The sequence below is a fragment of the Brassica rapa genome, chromosome A07, assembly GCF_000309985.2.
Source record: "Brassica rapa cultivar Chiifu-401-42 chromosome A07, CAAS_Brap_v3.01, whole genome shotgun sequence".
NCBI classification, from domain to species: Eukaryota; Viridiplantae; Streptophyta; class Magnoliopsida; order Brassicales; family Brassicaceae; genus Brassica; species Brassica rapa.
The window spans coordinates 6762209-6774443 of NC_024801.2; the positions used below are offsets into that span (position 1 = coordinate 6762209).

A 12235-nucleotide genomic window follows, 5' to 3' on the forward strand; every position below is an offset into this window, starting at 1 on the left:
ATGGGAAGCGGTCGACGTAAGCTCTCTGGAAACTTTTTGGATGTAGGGTCTGGACTATGCAGAGGGTTCCTGAATTACCCCTATTGTTGACCCCTTATTACAGTTTCCACGGGATCTGAGGTCTCCTCTGTAATTGCTATAAGATCTTGGTCTTCCCTTTTGAAGGTGGTCTGGTAGCAGGACCTAGAATTCTCCTGATCTCCTCGGATTGCTTTTATGCCCCAGGGTATAGGGAACTTCACTATTTGATGGAGGGTTGAGGGGACTGCTCCCATGTCGTGAATCCAGGGTCATCCTAAGATCATGGTGTATGCCGATTGGCAGTCCACGACCAGGAATTTGGTAGATAGGTTGATCCCTTCAGCATATACTGGCAGAACAACCTCCCCAGCGGTTTGCTTGAGCTCGCCGCTGAACCCGATGAGTGGAGTTACTTTGCGCGTCAGGGTATTCTCCTCTAACTCTAGGTCCTGGTACGCCATCAGGAAGATGATATTGCTGGAGGACTAGTTGTCTGCTAGTATTCTTTTCACCAAACAGTTCGCTATGGTGAGGGAGACAACTAGAGCGTCATGGTGGGGAGCTAATATCTTCTCTTGCTCCTTGGCTGTGAAGCTTATCTCGTCAGTACCTAGAAGTAGGCGTTTAGGTTGAGCAGTCTCCAGGCCGTGTTTAGCATTACGGGTGCTCTTCTTCGCAGCTGCATGACTCACGCCACTTACTTCAGAGCCTCCTGAGATGACATAAATCACCCGGTCCTGGCGAGGTGGTGAGCTTGGTGCGTCTCCTTTGGATTTCCCTGATGCTTCTTTGCTAAGATGAGCCTTGGCTTTCTCTGAAAGGAATTCTCGGAGATGCCCCTTTTGGAGCAGTTCGTCGACCTCGATCTTCAGGGCGACGCAGTCTTCAGTTTTGTGGCCGTGATCGCGATGGAAGTCGCACCAGAGTCTCGGGTTCCGGAATGAGTCAGGTGCTTTCATCTTTGGGGGCCACTTGAACTGTTGGCCTATCTACTTCAGCGTGTTGACCAGCTCTGGTGTGGATATTGAGAGATGGGTGATATCTGGCCAGGTAGACACAGACATCCCCGCTTCTTTTTCTAATGGCCGGTATTGGAACCTGCCCCGGTTCCTGCTTTCGGAGTCCTTGGATCCCTTTTGGGAGGATCTTTCTTCTCGGTCTCCCCGGTCTGATCAGGTGGACCTCTGATCCTGTTTGGGTTGAGCCTTGGCACGGCTAGCGACGTCCTCTTTCCACTTCACATGTGCCCACGTTCGGGATAGCACATCCTCCATGGTTTTGCAAGGGTACATGGTTAGCTCTTTGTAGATCCCTCCGTCTGAAAGTAGGCCTCTCTTGAAGGCAGAGATTGCGGTAGGGATGCTGCATTCAGGGACAGCTACCTTCTCTTGATTGAAACGGGCTATGTAGTCCCGCAGGGGTTCTACTCGATGCTGGAGGATCTCGTAGAGACTGTCTGAAGTCTTCTCCACCTCCTGCTACTCGCGAATTGTTCTACGAACTTGTCTCTCAGGCCGACAAAGGAAGAGATGGACCTGGTAGGGAGATTGATATACCATTGCAATGCGGGTGTAATTAGAGTGGAGCCGAACCCTTTACACATGGTAGCTTTACGGGACTCCTTGGGGAGCGCAACCGCTAGCATCCTCTGTTTATATTGTGCGATATGATCGTCGGGGTCTCTGGTGCCATCGCACATCTTGATGCTGGGGAAGGAGAATTTCCGAGGCACTCGACTTAGGCGATCTCCTCCGCGAAGGGAGTATCTGTGTACGAGTCGGGGTTGCTCCTCCGGATTGGGGGAGCTACTCCTGGTAGACGTTCCACCATGGATTGCATGGCGTCGAACCTCTTGGAAAACATCTGCTCCAGATAGGCGGTTATGGAAGACTCGGCTGCCGTCTTCTCGGGTTCTTCTTCTCGGGTTCTTCTTCTCGGGTCCAGGTTCGGAATCACTTTCCTCTAGGTCGTGGATCTGGTGATCCTCGATCCCTTCTCGTGTTGCCCCGGCCGCTCCGGATGCAGGAGTCGCAGCGTTCTCCGTCTGTAGTTGGTTGAGTTTCTCGGCGCTTAACTCTAGCTGTTTGGAGTGTTCACCAAGTTTTTCGTTCAGGCTCTGAACCTTGGAGGAAAGCTCTGGATTTTCTGTTGTTTCCCGAGCCTTGTGCAAGTCGGTTACTTGGCTCTGCAGTCCGTCGATCTGTCGTTGAAGCTTGGCTTCTCTTGGGATAAATTCTGATGTATTGTCTTGCTCATCCACCGCCATCGTCACGTAGCTTAGATTACTCCCCTCCTTCTTGTGCCAAACTGTTAGGGGATTTTTGTGTAGGCTCTTTTAGAGTACCACGGACCGATGGATAAGCTGGTAAACCTCGAGTGTTTGTGGTTATTTAGTAACGGTTTTAGGATGTTTAAAGAGAATAATAATAGAATAGGCTTGAGAGACGTATTATTAGATGAATAGGCAAGAACAAGGTATCATTACAAGATGTTTTATAAGAACCCTAATTCTAGCCGTCTAACCCTAGTCTCTAAGCCTTGGAGAAGTCGATCCCTTGCTTGAGGGCTGTTGTTGCTCTTATATAGTCGTCTAGAAGTCAGTTTCATTAGGTTAAACTCTTCCATATTCGGAAATATGTAATGTTCTCCTTGTCGGAAGTTTTCCATTTCTTGGAAGGGAGTACGGTCCAGGGATCGAGCCCAGGGTTCCCTCTGGTGGGGACCCGGGGAACCCATTTACCAGGGATCCGGGGATCCGAGTCCTGCCTGGAGGCTGGGGGAAATAATACAGGGATATTTTTTTCCCAACAATGTGGAAAGCCTGAAGGTGCGCTTTAGGATCCGTCGTACCATCAAACTTTGGTGATGCGAGCGGTGAAGGGCATCTTCCGAGCCCCTTCCAGCAGTCTGTTCATCTCGGGAGCAGCACTGATAGTGTGATGGATCTGGGATTTTACGGCCCTTACTTCCGCCGCAGTTTTGGTGATGTAATCGCGAAGATCGCGGATGTCCAACGTCTCGTCAGCAGATTTCCGAACTTGGTTTGCTTTTCAGCCAGCTCTTCTTATTCGTTCCAATAGAGGATTTCCTCCTCTTCCATCATTGGCTTATCGAACGGAGAGCTTTCCCGAGCAGATCGGCTTCTGGTCCTTCTTGGATGTTTGCCGGCGTCCTCCTCAGTATCGTTGGAGACGTCGATGGGATCCAATTCGACGTGCTCAACTTCATTAACCTTCGAGTCCTTCACGGGAGGTGGAGGACTCTCAGAGTTCCTTTTCCCGGCTGGGGATTTTTCGCTAGGGTTTTGGCCCGAGGGTCGTTCCCGCGTTGTTCCAGGCCTGTCGATTGGGGTTGCAAAGTCGAGTCTTTTCCCGCAAACTTTCGTGGTTCCACAGGGACGGATTCCTAGAATCCTTGCCGTTAAGGTTTCGACCTGTTTGGTCAAGGTGTTTACGAGCTTATCCTGTTCTTCCGACCTTTTTTCATAGGTGGTGACATATTTTTAAACTCCTCTAGCGTCGCGGCGTTGTCTGGTGCGTTGGCCGCGGATATGTCCGCTGCTGAAGTTTGGAGTCAGTGCTGCTTCCTCCGTTGAGAGGAGTTTCCATGTTGTCCGCGTAGTCAGTTGACATGTCTGGTTGAGCGTGATGTGGTTGAGTGTTAGATTGATCCGTACCCCCCTCCTTGTAGTGCCAAACTGTGAGAACCAAAATTCACAATGTCGATTTCCGTTTAAATTAGGAAACTAGGAAAATCCTAATTTCCTAAAGGTCCCGGATATCTGCTAATACCAAACGCCAAGCAATCAGAACACGAGATAACAACGATAAAGTATATGGAATCGTAAAAAGAGAGCAAAGAGAAGTCTTATTTCGAATTTGCGTATGAGCGTTTACAACAAGGTAATAAGCCTGGGCTCGAGAGCTGTCGGCGAGACTCCTAGTTCTAACAACCCTAAGACGGCTAAACCTAATTAAGTTGCAGCTCGAAATAACAAAAACGGAAAGTTGTCTCATTGTTCTAAGTGCTAAGTTTTCTCTGAAAAAGGTCCTCCTCATGCCTTTCGCCGAGGACTCTTTATATACTCGCTCCTAGGTCGGTTTACGTTTTTCCCCTTCTGCCCTTAAGCCCTCATAGCCAAAAAATGGAGATATTCCATTTCGTAATTATTTTCCAGAACTTCGTATTTATCCGGGGAAACTTGACATTTATCTTTCCTTGCGAACCAAGCGTAAACCGTAGGACGGTTTACGGGTTTTTGGTTGAGAAATCGTAAAGTGGGCTTCGAGTCATGTCTTAGGTCCCTTTGGCCCGTCTTTTGGCTCGAAGCGTTTATTACGGCATCTTTCGATAAAAACAAAATTTCTGCGGTTTTTATCGTAAAGTTAGATTGATGACTTCAAATGTCGAGAAACATGAAATGGGTTTGCTATGGTCTTCGGGAGATAGCATCAAAGAGTAGACGAGAATGCATGGATTTGTGTCGTATTCGACGTTTTGGGAAAGCTCGGTCGCTACGTAGTGACCGAGCGGGACGTGCGATCGGTTGCTACGTAGCGACCGAGCGGGGCGTAACGGCCGAGTGGGACGTGCGCACGGTTGATACATAGCGACCAAGCGGGACGTGCGCTTGTTCGCTACGTAGTGACCAAGCTTGGCTCGAGCTCGGTGGCTACATAACGACCCGACAGTGCGCATGTTCGGTCGTTCCGTAGTGACCGGGCTTGGCTTGTCTGTGTTCCGTTCGTCACACTCAAACCTATCTGTGGCTGGCTTAAATACGTTTCTGTTACCTTGGGACAGTTTGTGTTTGATCCAACCGAGACTCGAACAAGGTTTTATCTCAAGATCCTGTGTCGTGACATTTTTTACCAAGCATAATTGTCGCAGAAAGACACTCACACTTGTTTTTGCGGATATTTCGACATTAACTTCGTTGTAACCGTTTTTGACCCCAACAATGACGACATGTTGCCTAACCTGGGAGCCCTCTTTGCCGAACACCTCATCAATCTCAAGATGAAGCCGTTCCAGACATCGGGAACGAAGAAGGAGACGGTTGAGAGTCTGCTTACACTGATCATCATGCACTGCAGGATACCATTAGACAGGGCTGCAATGGATGATCAGCTCGTCTAAATGGACGCAGCACACCTCACGAGCGCACACTGTGTGGGAACCGAAATTCGCACTGTCGATTTCCGTTTAAATAAGGAAACTAGGAAAACCCTAATTTCCCAGAGGACCCGGATATCTGCTATTTACCACACGTCAAGCAATCAGAACACGAGAATAACAACGATAAAGTATAAGAAATCGAAAAAGAGAGCAAAGAAGATCTTATTCTGAATTTGCGTATGAGCGTTTACAACAAGGTATAAGCCTGGGCTCGAGAGCTGTCGGCGAGATTCCTAGTTCTAGTAACCCTAAGATGGCTAAACCTAATTGAGTCGAAGCTCGAAATAACAAAAACGGAAAATTGCCTAAATTGCTCTAAGTGCTAAGTTTGCTCTGAAAAAGTTCTCTCCATGCTCCTCGCCTAGGACTCCTTATATACTAGCTCCAAGGTCGGTTTACGCTTTTACTCTTCTGCCCTTAAGCCGTCATAGCATAAAAATGGAGATATTCCATTTTTCCCGATCTTCACAATTATCTTCAAAACCTCCGTATTTATCCGCGGAAACTTGACATTTATCCTTCCTTGTGGGCCAAGCGTAAACCATGCTGTGGTTTACGGGCTTTTGGTTAGGAAAATCGTAGGATGGGCCTCGAGTCGTGTTTTAGGTACCTTTGCGCCGTCTTCCGACTCGACACGTTTACTACGAATTTTCCGCGGTTTCTAATCCGCGAAGTTTGATCGATGAGTTAGAATAGCGAAAAATATGGACTGAGCTTGCTACGGTCTTCGGGAGATAGCATTCGAAGATTTGACGAGAATGCATGGATTGATGTCTATCGATGTTCGGAAGAGTTCAATCGCTACACAGCGACCAAACTACGGATCGAGCCCGGTCGCTACGTAGCGACTGAGCTTTGGCTCGAGCTCGGTCGCTACGTAGCGACTAAGGGGGACGAGCGCTCGGTCGCTACGTAGCGACCGAGCTTGGCCGGGCTCGGTCGCTACTTAGCGACCGAGCTTTGGTTTGTTTGGTTTAAATCTCCAAGGATACTTTTTCGTAAAAACTTCGTATTGGTTATTTTTTACGAAAGTTGTATCCTTCTTTTTACTATCTCTTTCGGAAATACGATCTCCGAGGATTTTCGGGTGGTAATTCCGTCGTAACCGTTTTTGACCCCAACACACTGGCTCAAGGACGGCCACTTCTGGACTTTCAAAGACGCGGATGGCACACACTTGATAGATCTACCCAGCCGTTCGGTCAAGGACTTCTCAGGGGGCCTCACTAGCATCCAGTTTCACCCCGATTAGCGCCTCCTCCATGGCCCATCAACCATGCCGTGCCACTACACCGTGCAGCGAGCTAGAGGACATCAGCAGGAGCAGACAGGGCCAGCACTTCCACCATTCTCGCCTATGCCAGACATGTCTACACGTCCTGAAGGAGATTTCCAGTGCATCGTCGTTGATGCTCTCACCGCCATCTCGGCTAGAGTATCGAGATGCTGCTGTTTGAGCAGGAGGAATCTGCTAGTGAAACAATACCAAGTTTTCTGCTAGTGAAACTGGTTGGAAACATATAGTAAATAGAGGATTTACTCCACATTACTATATCTAGTTTAACCACGGAGAAGGTGATAATAGGAATGAAGCTAGTAGTAGTAATCAGGTTGAAAATGTTCGTAACAGATCAGATGAACCACATTTTCCTTTTGAAAGTTATAACCTTCAAAAGGATCATATGGTAGATCATGATAGGATGCATGATATGGTTACAGATGCATTTCGTGAAACAGACAGTAATAGAGGAGGTAGAAAATGTAGAGGGGCCTAACTTGGATGCAAAAAGATTTTATGAAATGCTAGCAGCAGCTAATTAGCCAATTTAGGAAGGGTGTAGAGAAGGTCTTTCTAAATTATCATTGGCAGCTAGGATGATGAATATCAAAACTGATCATAATTTTCCTGAAGTTTGTACCGATGCATGGGTTCAGTTTTTTAAAGAATATTTGCATGAAGATAATCTGTGTGCTGAATCTTATTATGAGATTCTGAAATTGGTTCATAGCCTTGGCTTACCTTCGGAGATGATTGTTGTGTGTATAGACAACTGTATGATATACTGGGGAGAAAATGCAGAATTGTCATAGTGTAAATTTTTCAAGAAGCCACGATATAAACTGCAAGGACGTGGGTGGAATAGGGTGACGTACCAGCGGATGTGGTACTTACCTATTAAGGATAGACTGAAGAGATTATATCAATCTGAAAAGACGGGAGCAGCGATGAGATGGCATGCAGAACATACTCAGAAGGAAGGCGAGATCAATCATCCCTCTGATGCAAAAGCGTGGAAACACTTGAATTTGGTGTACCCTGATTTTGCAAGCAACCCCCGCAACATTTATCTTTGGCTCTGCACAGATGGCTTTGGTTCATTTGGTATGTCTGGAAGACAATACTTGCTTTCGCCAGTCTTCTTGACGCCACATAACCGTCCACCAGAGATGTGTATGGAAAAGGAATTGCTTTTCATGAGTATATTGATACATGGGCCAAAGCATCTGAAGAGGTCCCTTGATGTTTTTCTACAGCCTTTGATAGAAGAATTGAAGGAATTATGGTCAACAGGCGTGCAGACATATGATTGTTCAACGAGAACAAACTTTACAATGCGAGCAGTTCTTTTGTGGACCATTAGTGACTTTTTTGCATACGGGATGTTGTCAGGTTGGAGGAGGCTATTTTGTCCTTATTGTATGGAAAGCACATACGCATTTCAGCTGAAGAATGGTAGGAAGACGTCCTGGTTTGATTGTCATCGGAACAGAAAATTGTTTCGGTCAAAAAGGGTTGTACAAGACACCACTCCACCATATTTATCTGGAGAGGAAATCAAGAAGGAGACTGATTACTATGGTGGACAAGACACAATCAAGAAAGTGGATAATTGGCATACTACTACAAATATGTCTATTGGTTACGGGACACAGCATAATTGGCATAAGAAGAGTATATTTTGGGAACTTCCATATTGGAAGTATCTACTTCTACGCCACAATCTTGATGTGATGCATGTAGAGAAGAACTTCTTTGACAACATCATCAATACATTGTTGAACGTTCCCGGAAAGACAAAAGATAACAAGAACTCAAGGTTGGATTTGCATGTATTATGTTCTAGGATTGAGCTGCATATTTAAAACAATGGGAAAATTCCAGTTCCCATTTTCTGATTGTCAGCAGAAGCAAAAGGAGCGTTGTTCAAGTGGATGGTATCAGATGTGAAGTTTTCTGATGGATATGTTTCATCAACTCTATCAAGATGTGTTGATCAGCAGGGACAGAAGTTTTCAGGGATGAAGAGTCATGACTGTCATGTATTTATGCAACAACTTCTACCATTTGCATTTTGCAGATTTACTTCCAAAAAATGTTCATGAGGCACTTGCAGGTAACAAATAAAATTATTATTACTTCTTGATAGAAAAAAAGTTATAAAAGTATCTTACATTGGCTTGTACAATTGTAGGCATCGGAAATTTTTTCTCACCTGTGATTCTAGTATCTTTCTTCTTTTTTTTTTCAAATATAACAACGGTAGTCCCTAATTTGTAGTAAAGGACTTCGTCCCACATTGGTCATAAATTTACGTTTCTTTAACGACTGCTAGTCTCTCATTGGTCGTAAATAAAAATTATAATTTAGTCCCTTATTGGTCGTAACACTATTTGGTCTCCCATTGGTTGTAAATTTACGCCTCCTATACGACCCTTAGTCGCTCATTGGTCGTAATATTACAACCCATTTACGACTAACACCAAAACTCTATATATATGCGGACCTCGCGAAGCCATTTGGTTGCTCATTCCCTTCTCTCTAACAACGATTTCCCTTCTCTCTCTAGGTAATTTTTTATTTTTATTTTGTTTTAGTTTTAGGTGGTTAGTTAGGTGATTAGATTAGGTTTGGAATTAGTTTAGGATGGATGTAGATTAGGATGGAGATATATTATGATGGAATTAGAATAGGTTTAGATTATTTTTATATAAAAAATTTGAATTGTTTCTAAACATCAATTTTTCTTTTTTTTTTCAGATTGGCGATATATATTGCTATGGCTAGCGGTAGACAGAGACTTAGGAACCTTACGCCTAGAAACTCTTACGCGAATACCTTTCTCGGACAGGTGGATCCATCAGCTTCTTCCTCCGGCACATCATCTGGCCAAGAGAATGTCCCTGAGAGCCAAGTTCCTACTGCTCCGTATGTGCCTCCACAGGCATATGACCCTGCAGCTTACTATCCGCAGTTTGATGACCCTGCTCCATTCTATCCCCAGTACGATGAAACTCCACAGCAGCCTCGGCATGATCAGCATCATTCTCCACACCATCCTCAGCAGCAGTTTACTGCTCCCGAAGCTGCTCCGGCTCCTGCAGCTGTTCATCCAGATTTGATGGTGCCACCGAATGCACCATATGCAAGATATACAGTGGAAGACCTTCTCCAGATGCCGGGACGAGAAGGTTTACCAATCATCAATCAAGATCGACCACCCAACAGTTACTGGTAATTTTTAATATTTTAAATCAACTAATTATACATATTGGTCTAAATATATGTATTCTTTCAAATTTTGTAGGTTTTTGACGGACAATTGTGTGGGACAGAGTGTTGGAGATATCATCAGGACAAACTTCCGGGAAGCGCATCCGAATTGGTCTCTTACACCGGACCATGTTCGGAGGACTTGGTTCAAGTGCTTCGCGGTTAGTTTTAAATATAATTTTATTTATTTTTAATTTAGAAAATAATAATTTAATTAATTAATATTTTTTATTAAATTTTATTTGAAGCAAAAATGGAATTGGTCCATTGCTGTCAACGAAACGTTGAAGGAAGCGTTCTACAAAAAGGCGATGGCTCGCCTAAAGAACATTGCTGGTGATTAGAAGGAGAAGTGGAGGGTTCTGGGGGATGATGCAAAAGAAGCCAACCTCAGCAATGACGTTTGGAAGGGCTTGAGGGCTTATTGGAATTTGCCTAAGTCAATTCAAAGGTCTCTCACTTGCTCAACGGCCCGGTTGACCCGTGATGAAGATGGTAACCTGCCAATACCTCATACTTCCGAACAGATTTCACACGCTGGGAGGGCACTGCAAATTGTAAGTCTTTGATATTTTTAATATTTATTAAATATGTATTAATTAAGTATTTATTGAATGCGTGAGTTTAATTAAATTTTTTTTTTAATAGAGGCTGCCCAAGAAGGAGCACCACCATCTCTGGCCCGAGTTTACAGGACGACACACCAGCTTTCTGATGGCACCTTTTCGCATCCTCAAGCAGAGAGGATCTGAAACAATGTTGTGGCTCGGATCCAGGAGGTCTAGACTCAGTTGTTGTCGCAACAAATCCAGAAGGTGAACCGGTCTAGCTGTCCACCATCAAACAAGATAAAATTTTTGAGCAGGTAAAATATTCGATCTTTTAAATATATATTTATATACATTTTTTATTCTTTAACTTAGTTTTACATATGTACTAATTAATATTTATTTATTATTTGAAGGTTGTTCCGAAGAAAAGGGACGTATGGTTGAGATCGGGACTGTGAACGATGTCCCGAGGGCGAGAGCTGAAAACGCTGCAAGAATGTAAGAAGATTCCTCTCTCCGGAGGGATTTGACAGCTGCCAACCGAGTCATAGCCGACCGCAGGGACAAATTTACGGTTATGGCAAACATGTTCGCTCTGATGATAGAGTCAAACCCAAACTTAAACCCAGCTCTTGCCTCTAGGTGGCAGACTCTACGTCCGAACTTTATCCCCGACCCCACTCCGGAAGAGCATGCGGATTTAGAGCGACGTGCGGATGAGCATAGGTCCGACTTCTTAGACGAAATAAACCTTAATGCTTAGTTTTTTCGGTTTTAATTAATTTGTATTTTGAATGTTTTATATTATGGATATTATTATGTTTATGGATGTTAGATATTTTCTTTTCATTTTATCAAATTTTAAAAAATTAAATCAAACTAAATTTAAATATTTGATTTTAATTAATATATAAAATGCGTAAATAAATATAAAATTCAAAAACTAATAAGTAAAGTTGGTCAGATTTACGACCAATGAACATCTATAGTCGATGTATGGTGGCCGTTAGTGATAGACCATGGATTTTACCCACTTTTAGCCTTGGTTAATAAGTGTTTTAATATATATTTACTACTATATAGAGTATATTTAGAGTGTTTACATGTGCATAACTGCACAGACGCATCATATATCTAGCTATGGATGGAGACATTCCCACCGTTAGATTGAGTCCATCTTATGACACAAGATATAGCAATGAGTTAGCTTTTTAATGCCACCGGTTTGAGGTCAATCAGCATCATGTAGCTGAAGTTATGCCTGTTTTACTGAAGAGTGGTCAGTCTACCTCACGAGAGGAAGCTGTCGAGGAGATGAATTGGTGTCGATCGACAGTGATGCCAGAATATGGGCTGAGCATATTTTATGATTGCTGAAGCCTAGAATCAACCTCAAATTACCAGAATACCCTTGGACGACCAGAAACCCTATTTTACTGTTTCTAAGCCATTGTTGATGGTTATGCTTCATACTATTCTGGAGAGAGAGAGCTTAGGAATGGAGAGAGAGATCTGTACACCTTGAGAGAGGGAAGATCTTGAACTCCTTTTGCTACTTACTCTATTATGTTTTTATTTATCTATTGAGTATTATTCAGACTATCATAACTATGTGCTTTATGAATATGTCTGAGTAGTTCTTGCTGTTAGGTTTAGGTTTCTCAATAGGTTGATACATATAATACTGAATTAAACTGTTGTTAGGAGGGTTTAGAAATATAGTTCTTCGTCTAGTTGTTCTTAAAGCTAAGTTTAGGATTCTGATATACCTTAGATTTGACTCTTTTTTATCCATGGTATATAAGTATTTTACTATATTTATATATCTATGTTTTCTACTATTCTAGGTATGTTTTCAGGTTCAGGTGCATTTCGGAGTAAAGCTATGACTTTGGAGCATTTTAGAGATTAAAGGACATTTCACCCGAGCTGA

At 43.8% G+C, this 12235-nt stretch overlaps 1 protein-coding gene across 1 annotated transcript; it reads right to left on the reverse strand.

Moving 5' to 3' along the window:
* Positions 1-506: 506 nt before the first annotated feature.
* Positions 507-980, reverse strand: LOC117126806. Its single transcript, XM_033275921.1, has one exon. It carries the CDS (start codon positions 978-980, stop codon positions 507-509), a length of 474 nt encoding a protein of 157 aa, XP_033131812.1.
* Between the last annotated feature and the right edge of the window lie 11255 nt (positions 981-12235).

Bases quoted from the DNA above. Each gene is read 5' to 3' on its own strand.
- LOC117126806 (XM_033275921.1), bottom strand. From the start codon at position 980: ATGAAAGCACCTGACTCATTCCGGAACCCGAGACTCTGGTGCGACTTC.